Source organism: Rhinatrema bivittatum, chromosome 1 (assembly GCF_901001135.1).
Source record: "Rhinatrema bivittatum chromosome 1, aRhiBiv1.1, whole genome shotgun sequence".
NCBI classification, from domain to species: Eukaryota; Metazoa; Chordata; class Amphibia; order Gymnophiona; family Rhinatrematidae; genus Rhinatrema; species Rhinatrema bivittatum.
The window spans coordinates 767,491,136-767,511,155 of NC_042615.1; the positions used below are offsets into that span (position 1 = coordinate 767,491,136).

At 41.3% G+C, this 20,020-nt stretch overlaps 1 protein-coding gene across 3 annotated transcripts in view; it reads right to left on the minus strand.

Annotated features, from left to right (window-relative positions):
* WDR7 (WD repeat domain 7) overlaps positions 1-20,020 on the minus strand; it is a 1,145,388-nt gene that overhangs the window by 323,870 nt on the left and 801,498 nt on the right. For all 3 annotated transcript variants that reach the window (XM_029579728.1, XM_029579736.1, XM_029579721.1), the window contains one exon: positions 4,644-4,830. In XM_029579728.1, coding sequence (XP_029435588.1) covers positions 4,644-4,830 — 187 coding nt within the window. The remainder of the gene's footprint in view (positions 1-4,643; positions 4,831-20,020) is intronic.

Consider the following 20,020-nt stretch of genomic DNA (forward strand, 5'->3'; position numbering starts at 1 on the left):
TGGACAGGTGCTTTTTAATATATTTATAAATGATCTGGAAAGGGATACAATGAGTGAGGTTATCACATTTGTGGATGTCACAAAATTATACAAAGTCGTTAAATCTCAAGAGGATTGTGATAAATTATAGGAGGACTTTGTGAAACTGGAAGACTGGGCTTCCAAATAGCAGATGAAATTTAATGTACAAGTACAAGGTGATGCATATAGGGAAAAATGACCCTTGCTGGAGTTACCTCCCAGAAAAGAGATCTAGGTATCGTAGTGGATAATACATTCAAATCATCGGCTCAGTTTGCTGTGGCGGTCAAAAAGCAAACAATGTTAGGAATTATTAGGACAGGAGTGGCAAATAAAACAGTGGACGTCATAATGCCTCTATATTGCTCCATGGTGAGACTGCATCTTGAATACTGTGTGCAATTCTGGTTGCTGCAGCTCAAAAAAGACATAGTTATACTAGAGAAAGTGCAGAGAAGGGCAACCAAAATGATAAGGGGCATGGAAAGGCTAAAGAGTTTAGGGCTGTTCAGCTTGGAGTTGGGATATAATGGAGGTCTACAAAATCATGAAAGGACTTGAATGGGTTAATGCAAATTGGTTATTTACTCTTTCAGATAATAGAAGGATTAGGGGGCATGCCACGAAGTTAGCAAGTAGCTCATTTTAAACAAACTGGAAAAAATTCTTTTTCACTCAAAGCATTGTTAAGCTCTGGACTTTATTGCCAGAGGATGTGGTTACGGCAGACAATGTAATTGAGTTTAAAAAAGGTTTGGCTAAGTTCCTACAGGACAAGTCTGCAAACTGCTATTAATCAATAAGGAATTGTAGCTTGGGATCTATTTAATGTTGGTGTACTTGCTAGGTACTTGTGACTTGGATTGGCCACTATTGGGCATAGGATGCTAGGCTTGATGGACCCTTGGTCTGACCCACTATGGCATATCTTATCTTATGTTTAAGGACAGACCATTCGCAATTTCCATTGACAACACTTTTATTCATATATCTGAACAAGTCCAAAATCTTGGTGTCATTTTTTACACCAAGACCTAGTTTCATTATTAGTCTTCACTTTATAAGCGGTCACTGGTTTTAAAACTACACTTCCTGATTGGCTCACTTCATTGTGTGGTTCTTGTTTGGGGAATCTGTATGCTACCTGTAAGTTCATCCTTACCTTACACATATAGTACAGTTCCCCAAGCCAGCCCAGTATAGGGGGTGCCAGCCAGTCTGTGGAAGTCTATCTGGACCCAAGCAGCAGCAGCAGCCGCACTCTAGGCCCTCCCTTTTTGCCTATACACATTGTCGACAAGACACTATTTTCCTCACTCCTCATCCCTAGTTGTCACACAGCAGCTGACACTGTGTTCCAACTATTAGCAACTATCAGTCCTTGAAAATATCATGGACTGGGACTTCAACTACTTCCTTAGGAGCATCCACAAGCTCAAGGATCTCCAGCATATTGTACCTGGAGTCTTCCTCAGTCAGGAGCTGGAAAGGGACAGACTCCACCATTGCTCGTTCAAAACCTGCGAATGTCAGGTCCTCTAGAGGGTAGCAGCGTCTTTCCTCTGGAGGAGAGGGTTCAGAAAGTAGTTCTTCAGAGTCCTCAGAGGAAGAGATGGAAGGTTCATCTTCCCACAGGTCATAAGGGGTGTCAGCTTCGCTCCATGGCGACACTGGCAGGGAAGCCTGAAGTATGGTCCTGGGCTGGGGTGCTGGGGGCACAGATAGTCCCCCAGGCACCGAAGGCACCACTGGCCCCGGGAGTACTGTCTGCACTGGGGGTATCGACGGTGTCGAAGGACCCAGTAACTCAAGGATTGGTGGCTGTATAACCGGTTGGAGGGGACGTACCACTGGAACCAACGGCCATTCCTCATCGGAGGAATCCGCGATGGGAATGGTCTCCGATCGAGACCTCACTGATGTCCCCGTGGCAGTGAGGGCTTCCGGGGTATCGGCACGGGTTGCATCGGCAGTGCACAGAGGAGCAGATCCAAGAGCTCCAGCAACTGTGTAAGCATGGACGGTGCTCCTCCTCAAATGCGGTCGATGAAAATACAGTTTGAGGAGGAGGAGGAGGCGTAACCTGGAGCCCCAAGGGGAACCAGTGCCTGGCACAGACATCGATGGGGACCACCAGACCCTTGGCCTTGACGGGTGTCGATGCCTCGTCGACATGGGACTGCTTCGGTGGTGTCTCAGAAGATGCTGGCGCCTTTTGGAGCTTGGAGCCACATGAGGAAGGTGACCGATGACTGTGCTTCCTCAATTTCTCCCGTTGCTCGGCCCGGTCTTTCCCCAGTGCCAAGGATGACTGTGACAATCCAGACCTATAGAGGGAAGAAAGAGACATGGGCCAATCCCCAGAACCTATCTCCAGCTGGGAAATCAGCAAGGGACAGACAAGATAGGCCCAGTACCTCTAGGGTCTTTACTGCGATGTGTCGATGCGTCCGACACTGAGGTGAAGAGATCGACTTCCTGGCCCCAAATAACTTGTCCATCTTGTCCAGGTATGCTCGGTGACCATTGGGAGACAACTAAGCACAAAAAGACTAGCTGTGCACATTGGGGTAGATTTTCAAAGGGGTACGCGCGAACCCCCGAAAACCTACACCAAACCCCCCCTGCGCGCGCCAAGCCTATTTTGCATAGGCTCGGCGGCGCGTGCAAGCCCCGGGACGCACGTAAGTCCCAGGGCTTGCATGGAGGGGCGTGTCGGGGGCGTGCCGTGAGTGACGCTGCGTTTCGGGGGTGGGCCGCAAGTGACGCATTTCGGGGGCGGGCCCGGGGGCATGGCGCCAGCCCGGGGGCGTGGTTGAGGCCTCCGGACCAGCCCCCGGGTTGGGTGATGGCGCGCCAGCAGCTCGCTGGCGCACGCAGATTTACGCCTGCTTTCTGCAGGCGTAAATCTGCCAACAAAGGTAGGGGGGGGTTTAGATAGGGCCAGGGGGGGGTGGGTTAGGTAGGGGAACGGAGGGGAAGGTGAGGGGAGATAGAAGTAAAGTTCCCTCCGAGGCCGCTCCGATTTCGGAGCGGCCTCGGAGGGAACAGGCAGAGCGCGCTGGGCTCGGCGCACGCAGGTTGCACAAATGTGCACCCCCTTGCGCGCGCGCTGACCCCGGATTTTATAAGATACGCGCGGCTACGCACGTATCTTATAAAATCCAGCGTACTTTTGTTCGCGCCTGGTGCACGAACAAAAGTACGCCCGCGCGTACATTTATAAAATCTACCCCAGCGTGAGAGGCCCCCAGGCACAAAAATCAGTCCTCGTGGGGGTCTGTGATGAACATGGTCTGGGGGCACTGGGAGCAGCGGTGGAATCCGGAGAACGCCATGGCAAAAAGCAACCGCCGAGCATCGATGGCCGGCAGCCACCGGAGGATGTCACCATCAGTAATTGACCTCAAAGAATGAGGTTAACTTACCATGACACCTCTAACTAGGGCTGGAAAAGGATCGAGGGACCTGGCATGGGAAAAAATGAGAGATGACTTGAAAATACAGTTTTCTGAAGAAAAAGAGCTCGAGCTCCACATATTAAAGATGATAGCTCCATGGAAATGAAGAGAATGAAGAGGGACCCTATGTGGATGCGTGGATAGTGGCATGCTGGGCATGCTCAGTGCGTTTAGTCAAAATTCTAGAAACTTTGAAAGAAGTTTTCCGTGCCGGGCTCCATCACATGATGTCACCCACTTGTGAGGAATACCATCCTGCTTGTCCTAGGAAAAAGTGATGTATTTAGGGAAAAATAAAAATGCTGTAGCTACAAGAGGTTAGGTTCCATTTTAGGAGTTAATATCCAGGAAAAAGATCTGGATATCATAGTTGACATTACATTGAAATAGTCTGCTTAATGTGCTATGGTGGTCAAAAAAAGCAAACAACAATAGGAATTATTAGGAAGGGAATGGCAAATAAAATGGAGGATGTCATAATGCTTCTGTATTGCTCCATGGTGAGACCACACCTTGAATACTGTGTGCCATTCTGGTCGCCACATCTCAAAAAAGATATAGTTACACTGTAGAAAGTACAGAGAAGAGCAACCAAAATGATAAAGGGAATGGGATGGCCCCCTTATGAGGAAAGTTAAAAGAGGTTAAGGCTGTTCAGTTTGAAGAAGAAATGGCTGAAGGGGGATATGATAAAGATCTACAAAATCATGAAAGGACTAGAATGGGTAAATGTGAAACAGTTATTTACTCTTTCGGAAAATACGTTGACTAGGGGGGTACTCCATGAAGTTAGCAAGTAGCATACTTAAAACAAATCGTACAAAATTCTTTCATCAACGCACAATTAAGCTCTGAAATTCATTGTCAGAGGATGCGATTAAGCAGCTAGTATAGCTGGGTTTAAAAAATGTTTGGAAAAGAAGTCCATGAACTGCTATTAATCAATAGGGAATAGCCACTGCTTATTGCTGGCATTAGAAGCATGGGATCTTTTTAATGTTTGGTTACTTGCCAGGTTCTTGTGACTTGGATTGGCCACTGCTGGAGACAGGATACTGGGCTTGATGTATCCTTGATCCGACCCAATATGGCATATCTTTTGTTGTTATGTACTGCACATGACACACAGATAAAAGGAACAATATTTAGCTGTGTACATACTGCGCTAGTTGCTTTTCAGCTTCAGCACAGAGCTCCAAAAGCCCCATCAGTACAGCAGACACATCCATATAAGGCTCCCAGACTGTAAAACCTCGTCCAATTAGATCAATGGCAGTTCTACGGATTGTACTGTGTGGAGGAAGTTTAGGGCTTGGAGGCTGCAGCAAGAGAAATGTCAATGCTTTGCCTATAACAGAAAACAGAATAAAAATATGTTGTTAATCCATTCTGATTTTAAATTTGTTTCTTTTCTCCTGACATACTGTTTTTATTAATGCTTTATTCAAAAGTAAATCTGTTTAAAAGGATACAAAAAAAATATTTTCATATAAACTACTGCTTGATTACTTTTGGTTAGATTCATAGGTTTTCTCGTGACATGTTATATAGATAGTACATTTTTATGCACTAGAAAAGCTTGGCATGGCCAATTCTATGGTGTGGATACTTGCATGACCAACAACAACAATCTAACAACTTGCATTCAAAAAGAGACAGTGTCACATTCAGAAAGGACTACTAGAAGTAGTATCAGCATAACAAAAAGGAATTATATGGAAATTATAGTCATGACAGGTATTATAACATACAATAAATGTTTGACAGAAAGGGTACAATTAGTATAATTATAAAATGGCCAAGAAGGGCAGAAAAACAAACAAACTGGTGGCTGAAATTCTGCTATGCAGATTTTTACTGCAACCTACTGCCTTTTTGTTGCTTATTTGCTTAACCACTTATTTTCCAAATAGCATTTAAAATGAGAATGAGCTAATGAGTTGAAGGCTTACATGCTGTGAGGGACCAACAAAGCAAGAAGGAAGGCTGCCTAAGAAAGCCATGAGGGAGACTGCACATATTGTGACAGCACAGCAGGCTAACCATCAGAAACAATCTGTTGTATGAGACTGAACCCACATACATTATATGATTGACTACATACAGCCCCCTGAGGCAGCCCCAATGTGGGGGCGAAACTCAGCCTGAGCCGGGCTAGTCTAAAAAGGAATACGTCTCCATAAATAAAAGTTTATAATCAGACATTTTTTGGCTTCTAATCTACTTTGTTGTCCTTACATGCTGTGAGTACAGCACTAGTAATATTAAACATACCTTGTCTATACAGACAGAGGTTTAATTATAGTTACAACACCAACCCCAAAACTTTTGTAATGTTTGTGGTAGTAAACAGAGCACTCATTCCTTCCATGCTTGGTGATTCTCTGATTCTCTTATCAGAGAATATTTGCTCTTTAATTTCCTGTCTGATGAACCACCAAGAATGTAGGTATCAAAAGTTGCCAATTATTGGGAAATAGTTTTTTAAAAAATACAAAATGAAATTATTTTTTTCTTACTGATGAGCATTCCAGTATTTGGTTTGGCATGTTGAAATGCTTCTTTGAGGTAAGCAGGTCTATGTACTAAAGACCAGCATTAATGCTAAGGTTGTTTAATATGGTAGTATGCACTAAGGCCCTATCGTGAACACTAACCTAGGCTTGGAACATGATAGCATGTATGAACATGTAAATGAAGAAGTGTCAGATGAAAATTAGGATTAAGTGGACATGTGGCAAATAGTGGCATGGTCTCTTCTTCCTGCTATTTTGTATACATTAAGGCCTACAATTTAACACCTGGTTGGAGTGGATATTAAATATTTGCATGCCTGCAGAGAAGTCCTGCTCTTGGGGCCTTGCCCTTAGAACATAGCCACCCCCTGCTTCAACAAACCATTGCCTCAAAGATCACAGGGGTATCATGCCCCAGTCATTCCAATCTGACCCAAAGAAGAAAGGCAACTCCATGTCCTAATACCCCTTTCACCCTAAAAACAAAGGGGTCTTGGTGCCTCCACCTCAATATTAAAGTGCCTTTGGTGGTCCTCTAATCATAAAATGAAGGGGCCTCCATTCCCTGATCCCTATATTAGTTTGCATCTCTCCCTTCATAAGGTATGCCCCGTGCTGTCTACCACTTTAAAAAAGATGGTGGCAGGACAGAGCACAACTCCCTCCTGCCCTGCAGCAGCTGAGATTCAAAATGGTGCCTGTTTATTTGACAAAGAATTCAAGAAAGAGCTAATTGTTTTTCCATTAAATAAATTCAGCCAAAGAATAAAGGGAAAACGAAATATCATTTAACTGTGCTCATAGAAAATTTGTGTTTATAGTGATAATTTGACCGTATCGGCAAGCCTGGCGACGCACACCCTTAATTGTTTTAACAGGGGCCGTCCGGACTTCTCATCATTTACGGTCGGTAGATTTATCACATTAATATTAATTTTTGCTTATATTTATCAATTTGACATTTTTCTTTTTTTTTTTTTGCATTTTCAATATTTTTTAAATATGTCCAAGGCAATTGTTTAATGTGTCCAAAGGACAAACTCGCATTTTCAATATTTTTTAAATGTCCAAGGCAATTGTTTCATGTGTCCAAAGGACAAGAAGAACAGGCTCGACATATTTAAAAAATATTGAAAATGCAAAAAAAATGAAAAATGTCAAATTGATAAAAAATAAGCAAAAATTAATATTAATGTGATAAATCTACCGACCGTAAAGTCCGGACGGCCCCTGTTAAAACAATTAATGGTGTGCGTCGCCAGGCTTGCTGATACGGTCAAATTATCACTATAAACACAAATTTTCTATGAGCACAGTTAAATGATATTTCGTTTTTCCTTTATTCTTTGCCTGTTTATTTGACCCATACATGTATAGAGTAAAGGTCCACAAGACGTTATCCAGCACCATCTTGGAAGCAATGGAGCAGGGGGTAGTCTTACTTTTTTCTGCTCCCATCTTCTTTCTGACATGTTAAGCAGGAGGAACAACTGGTGGGGGAGGTGGGAGGCAGTAAGTCATGGGGATCAGGGCATAGAGGACTTTTGTTTTTGATATTGGAAGATTACCCTTTGTTTTGTGTCAGAAGTAGTAGGACTGCTGGGGAACCAGAACCTCTTTGTTTTGTGTGTCAGGGTGGGGGAATCTGAGCATGGGGGACCTTTCTTCTTTATGTCAAGGTGGAGTGGGTAGAAACTGGGACACAGTGTTCCTTGATCTTTCAGTTGGGAGTGGCAATGGCAATCCGGGTGTGGCTGGCGGGAGAATAAAATGAAAAAAATTAACTAGTATAACTGACCCACCAATTATTCGTATGAGTCTCCACCATATATATACTGGATTTTTTCTTAACAGTTAAAATATTATTCTATATTTTTATATAACCAAAAAAAAATTTTTGAAAAAGGAAAAGACCTCAGTACTAATAAGGAATCTGATATTGCAGAATCTGAATGACCGGTTGTTACAATCACGGGTCTAACAACCTCTTACATTTTTATTATTTGATTTTTCTAAAAAAAATTATTTTTCTTATAATGATCTTCTTATACATGAATTTCAATCAAATGACAATGCCACTCTTTATATACATTTCTTGAACCAATTAATTTCTTCTTATATGGATTTCAATCAAGTGGCATTGTCACTCTTTATTCAAAGATTTTTTTTTAAATACTCTTGGAACGGAGACTTCAGCATCTTAACAGCGTCCTTTGTTCAAATGTTTTACTGTGTGCTCCCTGAGCTACACAGGTATCAACTACTTACTTCTTGTGCTCTTGTACACACTTCTAGAGCACCACTTTACCTCCAACTTCTTTGGCAGGCCAGACAACAAAACTTTAATTCACAGTCCTCCCCTTAAGAATTAGAGTTTTTCTGTGCCAAGCTTAGAAAAAAAATCCCACTTTAAACTTTATTAACATAACAGCACTTCAATAACGACTGTCTACCTTTGGAATACATTTCTAATTTCTTCAAGTTAGGTTAGAGAGCTGCCTTCTCCTGGAGACGTAGGGGCCTCCTGATCCCAGCTGGGTTTACACTCTTATTCCCCTCCCAGCAAGGACCCACCCCCACAGAGGTCTCTCCCTCTGTAGGAGTTAAGGTGGACCAAGCTAAATGGTTGGTCCTTCAAAAAGGGGGAAAACAGGGTCACCATCACATGGTGTTTGTAAATTACAATGTATTTGGTCTGTTACATGTTTAAATTCTTTATATGTTTTGTATTTTTGATATGAAATCATTTTTATTTATTATATATTTAACTCATGCTTCTGGGAGAGGCAGTTAAATATAAACTAGAATGAGTACCTGCACCAGCAATTTACAATCTAAATGGATTCCTATAGCAATGGGAGATAAAGTGACTTGCCCAAGGTCATAATGCAAGTCAGAAGCAGGTTCTGAACTCAGATCTGTTGGTTCTCAGTTCAGTTATTTTAATCTCTAGACCACCAGATTTTCCCCATAGACATCATTGTGTGTGCTTACCTAATGGGAATTCTCTGTTCAATTCCAGATGCTGGTGATATCTATAGAAGACTTTGCACATTTTTGAAGGGATAGTTAAGTTTCATGCGTATTATAATGAAGCTGACAAAGGATCACCTAAATCAGATAACAGCTAATCTAAAAACCCAAATATTGGGGGAGGAGGGAGGTTATGCTTTATCCTAATATATGCAGGGCCTCAAGCTATAATTATTTTTATTCATACAAACTGGCAAATATCTTTTTGACAAGTTTTTTTTCTAAGTACAGATTTTGGATGAATCATGCTCTATCTTTTTCAACAAATATTACATTTTTACTGTGTATTGTTATTAGCCTTGCATAGCCTTAAGGTATACACTGAAGTTGCATCCTGTGATGTTGTCCATGAAAATAAAATAGTATTTCTATATGTTGAGGACAGGAAATATTCCACTGTATGTCAGGCCATAGTGAATAAATAAAAACAATATTTTGCTTCATAAGTACAGACAGCCTTCCCTGCTTATATGAAACAGCCAGTTTTATGAAAAATAACAGCATAGATTGTAATGTTCCTGGAAGTCAGATATGTGGATCCTACTGGTCTTAAGAATTTCAGTTTGATTCTTGATATTATCTGGTAACATTATAAAATCCACACAAAATGCAAATATAGCACTCTACAGATACTCTTTATGTAGAATTAACACAACTATAGTACAAATATAGAAAATTATTAGATCTTACAAGTATAGGATTGTCAAAACGGCATACAAAAATAAGAGAAAGAAAAAAATCTGAAAGATCTTGAGAATTATTTTTGGGAGGGTGAAAAACAAACAAAAATCACCACCTTTATGTTTCTAATATAAATTTTAACTAGTGGAAACGTAATGATGAACTACAAATGTCCTTAACTATGTTATGCTATGCATGTCTTTTCACTTGCTTATTATCTTTCCTGCAGCAAGAAAAAGGACATTTGGGTCAGTTGCTATAGCCATCTTACATTAAGAATCACTACAGAGGTCAGCTGAGCTGCTTCAAGAAATCTCAGTAGAATGTCTGGACAGCCCGTATTGGCATTTAAAAGAATCCTTGAAGGTCATTGTTAAAGGAAACACATTTCTCTAATGTGAGGATTTATTTTACAGCTAGGAGCCAATATGCATTTCATTTTCAATGCTAAATCAGAACCAGACATGAGTCCCATGTTTATAGGGGACTTATATGGAAGTGAACCATATCTATTTAAGATGATTTCAGAGCATATAAATTACAAGCTTCAGGCATGAAGTATTAAGAGGGTCATTGTTTCAAGTCACATACTAAGATTCAAAGTTTAACCCCAAGATAACTAATAGTGAGAAGGGAGGTTAGGGTACTAAATGTGAAATATCTTGCAGTCAGATGCTAAAAGCTGGACTGCTCTGTGATTTTTGATGATTAAGCTATTTTTAACATCTCACCAACAAGCATGGCTAAAATTCCAGTATTCCAAGTATACATTATTGCTGGAGTATCATGTATATCTAGTAGAACTAAAGAAATGGGTAGTAGGAGATACAAAAACTAATGAATATAAATTGTTTTCAATCTTTAGGATAATAGTTAACTGTCCTGGTATGCTTTAAAAGAATACAAGTACACAAACATGTCAAACCAAGGTGCTCATCTAGCACAAAATCCTATTTCAAACAATGGCAAGCAGATGATATTTAGAGAAAGTAGATAAATCGAGGATGTATAGAGCTATCCATTTAGCTACCAGACCTATCCAATTTATTATGGCTACTAAAATGAAATTTAAAAAGCATTTACCGGTAACAATGAGCTTTGCCAAAGAGAACTCCCCCTCCCCTGATTTTATTCAATATGCTCTCTTAAAACCTTAAATATGATCACGTAAAACTAGTAGGAGATTTGTCCACTTTGGGTAGATGCTCATATAAATTCCCATATGTAACCCACCAAATGCCTCCTGCTCCATTTAATATAAGAAGGGACAAAGCAACTGCTGCATTATGAAGTTATCATAAACCTATAATATTGCCTTTGATTTCCAATTTCTTTACATACATTCTTTGTTAGTTTTTTGCTTAAGAGTCTAATCTAAGTGCTATGGTGGCATTTTGTAGTCACTGTAATGATTTTCAATGCTAATTCTCATGGATTTAAACTAACAATGCTATTCTCACTCAATTCTGATCAAACAGTGGTGCAAAGGTAAATATCAACATTTCTGGGTAAGTAAAGCTGTCAATTTTTTTACTTCCATGTTTTTTAGAATAAGAAATTATTTAAAAATATGTATGAGGCTTCCCTTTAAATATGGTCACTATTTTTATAATTTTTATATAATTTTGAATTATACATTTACTGGACTTTTATCACTTATGACCTTCATTACTATGTAATCCAATTCCAATTCTTATCTACCTTGATTACTATGTAATTTAAATTGTATATTTAGTTTTTCTTCTCATTGACTATTACTTAAAGTTGCTTAAATGTTCATTGTTCCATGTAAGGCTGTCTGGCAAGTTTTTGTTCTTTGTAAACCGGTTTGATTTGCATCTAATGTAGGAAGATCGGTATAAGAAAACAATAAATAAATAAATAAATAAATAAATAAATAAATAGTGTATATCTAATTTTATTTCCAAAGTTCGTCATGAACAAACTGGACAATACAGCCACACAACTGGGTGACGTCATCTGATGGTGCCAATCAGGTGCTGCTGTCTCCTAGCTTAGGGTTTAACGAACTTTCCTGAGCATACGTGGTGCTTCCCGCACTAATGCTGCCACACGAATTACCTCAGTCTACACATTTGCCTGCTACATAAACAGTTGAGTAACTGACTTTCTCCGTCATGTCACTGTGCATATTTAGTTTTCTTGTAATCTTTAATTTAGTTTCAGTTTAGTTTTATTTAGTTCTAAGTTACCTACCATTAGAGTAAAAGCAAAACAAAAGTCTCAGAGGGAGGATTCCTCACAGAAAAAAGGTAAATATCCTTTAAATTCTAAGAATTTTAACCACAAAATGTCTAACTGTGACCAACATGATCTGTGCCCGAGATGTTTAGGGCTAGATCACAGTTTCAAAAATGTCAGCCCTTGTGTGAATATATCTCCTCAAGTCTGATCATACAGAGACCCCGTGAGGGGCCACAGGTCAGGCTCAGCTGAGGACACACAAACACAGAGATTGATCTTTTATTAAACAATGTGGTGTAGCCACCAGACGTGGCAGTGATGAGTAGTTGAAGTAGCCCAGCTGGGCTAGCATCCATCAGGCGCTGGAACAGCGACTCCTCTGGTAGCAGTGCTGTAGTGGAAAGAACTGAGAACAATGAGTACATTGGAATATGCACAAGCCCCAGTATGGAGAACCCCTGGATAAGAAGAGCAGGCCCTCGAGGAGCGAGTACCTGATCCCTGAGAAGCTTGAAGGTAATGTACTCACACAGCGGTTCCACGTAGGAGATGGCACAAGGGCTGGAACAGAGGCAGGCTCTCGAGGAGAGAGTACCTGGTTCCCGGGAAAGCTCTGAGATGAAGATGGTAGTACTCACTGGTGTTGAAGATAGCGAATCCTTCCAGACAGAAGAGAAGGTAGGAGCAGGCAACAAGTCAGGGAACATGGGCCCTCGAGGAGCGAGTACCGGTTTCCTGATAGCGACCTGTAAAGCAAGTGAGGCCCCCGAGGAGCGGGTACCCTGTTAGCGTTAAGAGTCCAATAGTAGATTGGAGGCAGAGTAGCTGGGTACGGAGAGCGAATCCCATCCGTAGAAATCCCCTCGCTAACTCAAAGGCTAGCAAACAGTGTAGGCTTTAAATATCCGGGCAGCGTGACGTCATCACACGGGGACGCCCATGAGGTTCGCGCCCAGTAGGAAATAAGAGTGAGGACCACGTGGCGCGTGTGCCCTAAGGTACAGACAGAGCATGGCAGGAGGCAGCGCCCAAGCCGGTCCGGGGACGCCAGAGAGGACGGCAGGCAGACGCCGCGGTAGCTAGGCATCCATCAACAGCAAGAGGAGGTGCAAGGAAAGAAAGGTAGGTGGAGTGAAGCCATCGGGAAGGGACGGTTGCAACACTAAAAACTCAAAATTTGTATTGTTGCACCCTTAAATAAAGATATAAAGAAATAAAAAGAACATTTTTTAAGAGATAGAAAACAGAAAGCTTCTTATTCTCCAGATGAGGACCAATAAGAAAGCGGCAAAAAACCAAAAACTAAAAAAAAGCACCACAATTTCCAATGCTCACAAATCATATAATGCTGAAGGAATACTGACATATTAAAAGTCTAATTTTAAAAGCCCTATGCATGCCAAAGCCAGGAGATATGAGCTGAAGTCGGGCCAGCACAAAGCACGCGAGTATATGTGTATCTCCTGGCACAAACATTTTTTGCTAAAAGAGGTGGGGCATGGGCATTATCTGAATGGGGCATGGGTGTTCTTAGATTTCTCAATGAAATCTGTGCGTAAGTATTTACATGTACAAGCGCGCCAGGGACCCCTACTGCATAACTTTACTTCTGCTATGGATGGCGTATAAGTCTTTAAACAAAAGAAACTAAAGAGGTTAGCAGGGTTTTAAGGGTTAGGGCTAACAGAGTAAAAGGTAGACTATCTAACTAGGGGGGTTAGGAAGTCCTATCCTTTACCTGCGTGAACTGGGAAAACTGGTAATTGCGTCAGCTCGCTTCTACTAAAATGCCACCATTTATGTGGTATAGAAACATAGGAATGACGGCGAAGAATGCCAAACGGCTCATCCAGTCTGCCCAGCAAGCTTTCACACTTTTTTTTCCCTCATGCTTATCTGTTACTCTTGGCCCTTAGTAACCTTTTGGTTCTATTTCCCTTCCACCCCCGCCATTAATGTAGAGAGCAGTGCTGGAACTGCATCTAAGTGAAGTATCTAGCTTAACTGGTTAGGGGTAGTAACCACCGCAATAAGCAAGCTACTCCCACGCTTATTTGTTTACCCAGCCTGTGCAATTCAGTCCTTGTTGTTGTTGTCTGAATATAAATCATCTTTTCTTCATTCCCCCCTGCCGTTGAAGCAGAGAGCTATGCTGGATATGCATTGAAAGTGAAGTATCAGGCTTATTTGGTTTGGGGTAGTAACCACCGTAACAAGCAAGTTGGTCCCCACTTTTTTGTGAATGCAAATCCTTTTTTCCACATTTCCTCTTGCTGATTTTTTTTCAATGGAAAAGGTTTGTCGTTGACTTTGGATCATTAAAACCTTTCAAGTATCTGAAGGTCTGTATCATATCACCCCTGCGTCTCCTTTCCTCCAGGATATACATATTTAGATTCTTCAATCTTCATAAAGCATTCTGTCTCTGTCCCTTCTGGAGATAGGGTCTCCAGAAATGAGCACAGTACTCTAGAGGCAGCATATATGTGCATAACTAAAACTGTGTGCTCATCCATGTGCGAACAGCCTATTTTATACCATGTGTGCATATAAATACGCACGTATGCTATAAAATGGCCGCATCCATTGGTGCGAGCTGGTACACGTGTGTACATGTGCGCCTGCATGGCTATTTTAAAGTTACCATCCCAATATATAGCTCTGAAAGAGCAGAGATGCCAAGCACATTCACTGCTGAAGAATATGACATACTTTATTTATTTATTTATTTATTTAAAAACTTTTCTATACCGTCGCTAAGTTATATACCATCGCAACGGTTTACAAATAGGCACATAGACTAAGGTTAGTAAATCTAAGATATCGTACATTCTAACAGGTGCCAATAAAGTTTGGTTACAATTTCATAAATAAAATCATTATTTGAGTAATGTTGGTCAAGTCCAGGTATATTATTGAGTTACTATCTCTTTGAGATATTACTTCTTAAATGTAGGATTGAGTAAATTCATTCTCATCTGCATTACTCTGTACTTTCATTCTCTACCCTCCACACTCTTTAGTGAAGGCTTTTTTAAAGAGCCATGTTTTTAAATTTTTAAAAGTTTTGAGATTATTCTGTAATCTGAGTTCAGGGGGCATCGTGTTCCATAGTATGGGCCCAGCCAATGATAAAGCCCTTTCTCTCACTTGGGTTAATTTTGCTGACTTTACTGAAGGGATTGTTAGTAGTGCTTTGTTTGCTGAGCAGAGGTTACTTTGTGGAACGTGTACTCGTAAGGCTGTGTTTAGCCAGTCTGCTTCTTTATCATATATTAGTTTGTGTATGCTACATAAGGCCTTGCATTTTATCCTGTATTCGATGGGTAACCAATGTAAGTCTGCTAGAGTTTCGATTATATGGTCCCCCCTCTTTTTTCCCGTCAGTATTCTGGCTGCAGTATTTTGAAGTATCTGGAGTGGTCTTATCGATGTGCTTGGGAGTCCTAGTAAGAGTGTATTGCAGTAGTCAGTGCTGGAAAAGATAAGTGTTTGCAATACTGTTCTGAAAGTGACGTGAAGCCAAGAAAGGAAACATAATACATCTGTGCCAAAGAATGGTAAAGTAAAAGTACCGGTGCAGAGGCAAAGCAGCAGCCCATCGATGCCAAAGCATGGCATGGGTGCAGCGGGCCCCAAAGCAAGACACAGCAATGACTATATGGCTTTGGGTAGTCAGCAGAAGCTTTCTCATAGCCACGGCAGTGGCGCGCCTAGAATACGCCGTTCTTATGACGTCTCCTCGGCCCCTCCCGATGACGTCGGGGCTGGCAGGCAAGCAAAACAGCAAAGGTAATATCGGGGCTCTCCGGGTGCTCCTTCCACACAGTCACTGCACAAAATACCTCCTTGACGCCGCTCTTATGGTGTCTCCTCGGCCCCTCCCGATGACGTCGGGGCTGGCAGGCAAGCAAAACAGCAAAGGTAATATTGGGGCTCTCCGGGTGCTCTTTCCACACAGTCACTGCACAAAATACCTCCTTCACGCCGCTCTTATGGTGTCTCCTTGGCCCCTCCCGATGACGTCGGGGCTGGCAGGCAAGCAAAACAGCAAAGGTAATATCGGGGCTCTCCGGGTGCTCCTTCCACACAGTCACTGCACAAAATACCTCCTTGACGCCGCTCTTATGGCGTCTCCTCGGCCCCTCCCGATGACGTCGGAGCTGGCAGGCAAGCAAAACAGCAAAGGTAATATCGGGGCTCTCCGGGTGCTCCTTCCACACAGTCACTGCACAAAATACCTCCTTGACGCCGCTCTTATGGCGTCTCCTTGGCCCCTCCCGATGACGTCGGGGCTGGCAGACAAGCAAAACAGCAAAGGTAATATCGGGGCTCTCCGGGTGCTCCTTCCACACAGTCACTGCACAAAATACCTCCTTGACGCCGCTCTTATGGAGTCTCCTCGGCCCCTCCCGATGACGTTGGGGCTGGCAGGCAAGCAAAACAGCAAAGGTAATATCGGGGCTCTCCGGGTGCTCCTTCCACACAGTCACTGCACAAAATACCTCCTTGACGCCGCTCTTATGGTGTCTCCTCGGCCCCTCCCGATGACGTCGGGGCTGGCAGGCAAGCAAAACAGCAAAGGTAATATCGGGGCTCTCCAGGTGCTCCTTCCACACAGTCACTGCACAAAATACCTCCTTGACGCCGCTCTTATGGCATCTCCTCGGCCCTTCCCGATGACATCGGGGCTGGCAGGCAAGCAAAACAGCAAAGGTAATATCGGGGCTCTCCGGGTGCTCCTTCCACACAGTCACTGCCAGCAAAATAAATTTTTGAGGATAAATAATACTCACTGTTTTGGGTGCTAACAGCTACCAGCGTGGAAAGGGTACTATGCCCTTAACTAGCGCAAAGACACTGAAGAGAACGCCATTTTTAAAGGGAATTCCTCCGTCTATCAAGATTGACAGCCGGAAGTGATATAATGTGGCGTCACTCACAGAATGAACCGTAAACAGAAAATATTATGAAAACCAATTCTGTTATATTAAAGAGAACCACTCAATTTTATCGTTGAGACCTGATGGTTCTAGAGATTGGAGACGATGGATCCATGCATTCTCTTTCTAGTTGAGTATAGATACTCTTATCACCTCCTCTCCATGATGCAGGAACATGTTCTATAATGGCCCATTTGAAATTTTCAAAAGTGTGTCCTTTATCAATGCAGTGCTATACAGTTCGTGCCTTGAGATCTTTGTTGTTAATACGACATTTGTGTTCTGTGAGACGTGTCCGAATCTTGCGTTTGGTGCGGCCTACATAAATTTTTGGACACGGACACTGGAGGACAAAAATGACGTAGCCTGTGTTGCAATTGACATCACTTGTGAGTCTAACTCTGTATCCGGTGATGAGATCTTGCCAAACGGAGCCTTGATGGGCTTGAGAACAAAAAGAGCATTTACCACATGAAGATTGACCTATGCCACTATAAGCTTTTAAATCTGATGATGACGCTCTGACAACATATTGTTTAATATTTTGTCCTCTGGAGTAAGCTAACATAGGTGCTCTTTGAAACACAGAGTGGGGGCTGAGAACATGCCAGTATTTAAGTAGTATTTGTCTGATCTGTTGCGTTAGTTGAGAATGTTGTAAAATGCAGATTAAATCAGCTGTGATGGGTTTTTGTTTGTATTGTAATAGAGATTCTTTGTCTGAAAATGTGGCTCTTTTATAAGCATGATTAATGACCTGTGTGGGGTATCCTCTTTCCTGGAATTGTGATTTTAACACAGATGCTCGACGATGAAATTCTTCTTTATTGGAACAGATTCTTCGAATGCAAAAGAATTGCATTCTTTAAAGCATCGTGGATGGAGACTATCAATTCGAAGCAAGTTGTTCCTATCAGTTGGTTTCCTACATAATGTGGTTTGTACAGAAGACCCATATTTATGTATGTGAATATCTAAAAAAGATATCTGTTCTGGATGGTATGTGAGCGTAAATTTCAAATTGGGATGGGATTGGTTCAACCACATGTGGAAAGCTTGCAACTGTGCTTCTGTGTTGGTCCATATAAAGAAGATGTCGTCAATATATCTGGACCCCTGGATAACATTTGTGAAAAAGGGAGATGTATATATAAAAGATTCTTCAAATTTGGTAACGAAAAGTTTCGCTGCATCAGGGGCTACAGGGGACCCCCATGGCAACTCCATGTATTTGCAGGTAATATTGATGTTCAAAAGAAAAGGAATTATGGAACAAAATAATTTCTGTAAGTTTCATTAAAAAACTAGAAGGAATTCTGTGAGGTCGGTCTATACGCCCTAGTACTTCTTTGACTAGTTTTAGGGCTTCCATCTGTGGCATGTTAGTATATAATGCCTCTATGTCAAGAGTGACCAAAAAAGAGTCTCCTAGAAGATGATCCAATTGTGCTAATTTTTGAAGCATATCTGAGGTATCTTGTATGTAGGATTTAGTCTGACGTACCTCTGATTGAAGAAAACGGTCCACGAACTGGGCTAAGGGTTCCAAAATGGATCCTTTGGAAGAAATTATCGGTCTACAAGGTGGGTTAACTAAAGTTTTGTGGATTTTAGGGACTCCATAGATAACTGGGATTCGAAGATGTTATACATTCAAGAAGTTGAATTCTCGAGTTGTTAAAAACCCATCTTTTTGAGCTTGTAGCAATAGTAGTTGTATTCTGGCTTGTAACATCAAAGTGGGATCTGATGACAAGGATTCATAAAAAATACCATCTTGCAATTGACGTATAATTTCTGCCCTGTAATCTGTTTGATTTATTTATTTATTTATTTTAATTTTTTCTATACCGGCAATCGTGATAACATCACATCAAGCCGGTTTACAATAAACAATGGGGTAATAACCGGAACCGAGAATAAATATGTAATATACATATTATAAATGCAGTTACAATAAACAAGGAAACATGCAACTGGGAGTAAGAAGAAGAAAAGATAGTAACTTTAACATGGTGTATAAACCTGTAGAAGGTAAAGTTTCCAAAAAATGGAAGTGTATAATTTACAATGAGTTGTTCAGTTCAAAAATGCAGTTTTTAACAATAAAGAAGAAATCATAAGTAATGAAGATACTGGGTGTTTATAAAGTTTAGGGGAAGATTATCAGGATGGTTATAAAAGAAAATTGTTGCTTGGAACTTGAATATCAGAGAGAATTATTTTTAGTCTGAGTCTGGGAAGGCTTGTTTGAAAAGCCATGTTTTGAGTCTTTTTCTGAATGTCAATAAGCAGGGTTCCTGTCTAAGTTCCGTAGGTATGGAATTCCAAAGAGTGGGTCCTGCTGTGGAGAAAGCCCTATCTCTATAAGTTATGTGGAAGGAAGTTTTGGAAGGCGGTACCTGCAGAGACTCTTTGTAGTACTCTCTTATGGGTCTGGAGGAAGTATGCTTTATGAAAGGGATTTGTAAGTTGAGAGGAGCGATTTGTTGGATGGATTTATAGATTATGGTGATTGACTTATAAAGAATTCTGAAATGGATGGGCAGCCAGTGTAAATCTTTAAGGATCGGGGTGATGTGCTCTCTTCTCCTTGTATTTGTTAGAATTCTAGCTGCCGTATTTTGAACCATTTGTAGCGGTTTGGTATTGCTGATGGGGTACCTAATAATAAAGAATTGCAATAGTCTAGCTTGGAGAAGATTATTGCTTGTAGGATAGTCCTGTAGTCATGAAAGTGGAACAGTGGTCTTATTCTTTTTAGAACATTCAGTTTATGGAAGCAGTCTTTAGTGGTTTGGTTTATGAATGCTTTTAGGTTAAGCCTATTATCGATGATTGCGCCCAAATCTCTTACTTTTATTGTTTGTAGATTAGTTGGAAAGATTGAGGGGGTGTGGATTATTTCAGATGATATGAGAAGAAGTTCTGTTTTTGAGGAATTTAGGATTAAATTCATTAAATTTAAATTCATTTAAAATGACCACAGCTCCTCCCTTGTCCGCTGGCTTGATAATGATGTTGGTGTTATGAGAAAGAGTAGATAATGCTTGATGCTCTCCCTTAGATAAATTGTAATAAGTGTGCAGTTTATCAGCCTCAAGCTTGACAATGTCTTGCAATATAAGATTTTGATAAGCTTTAATTTGCTCATCTATTG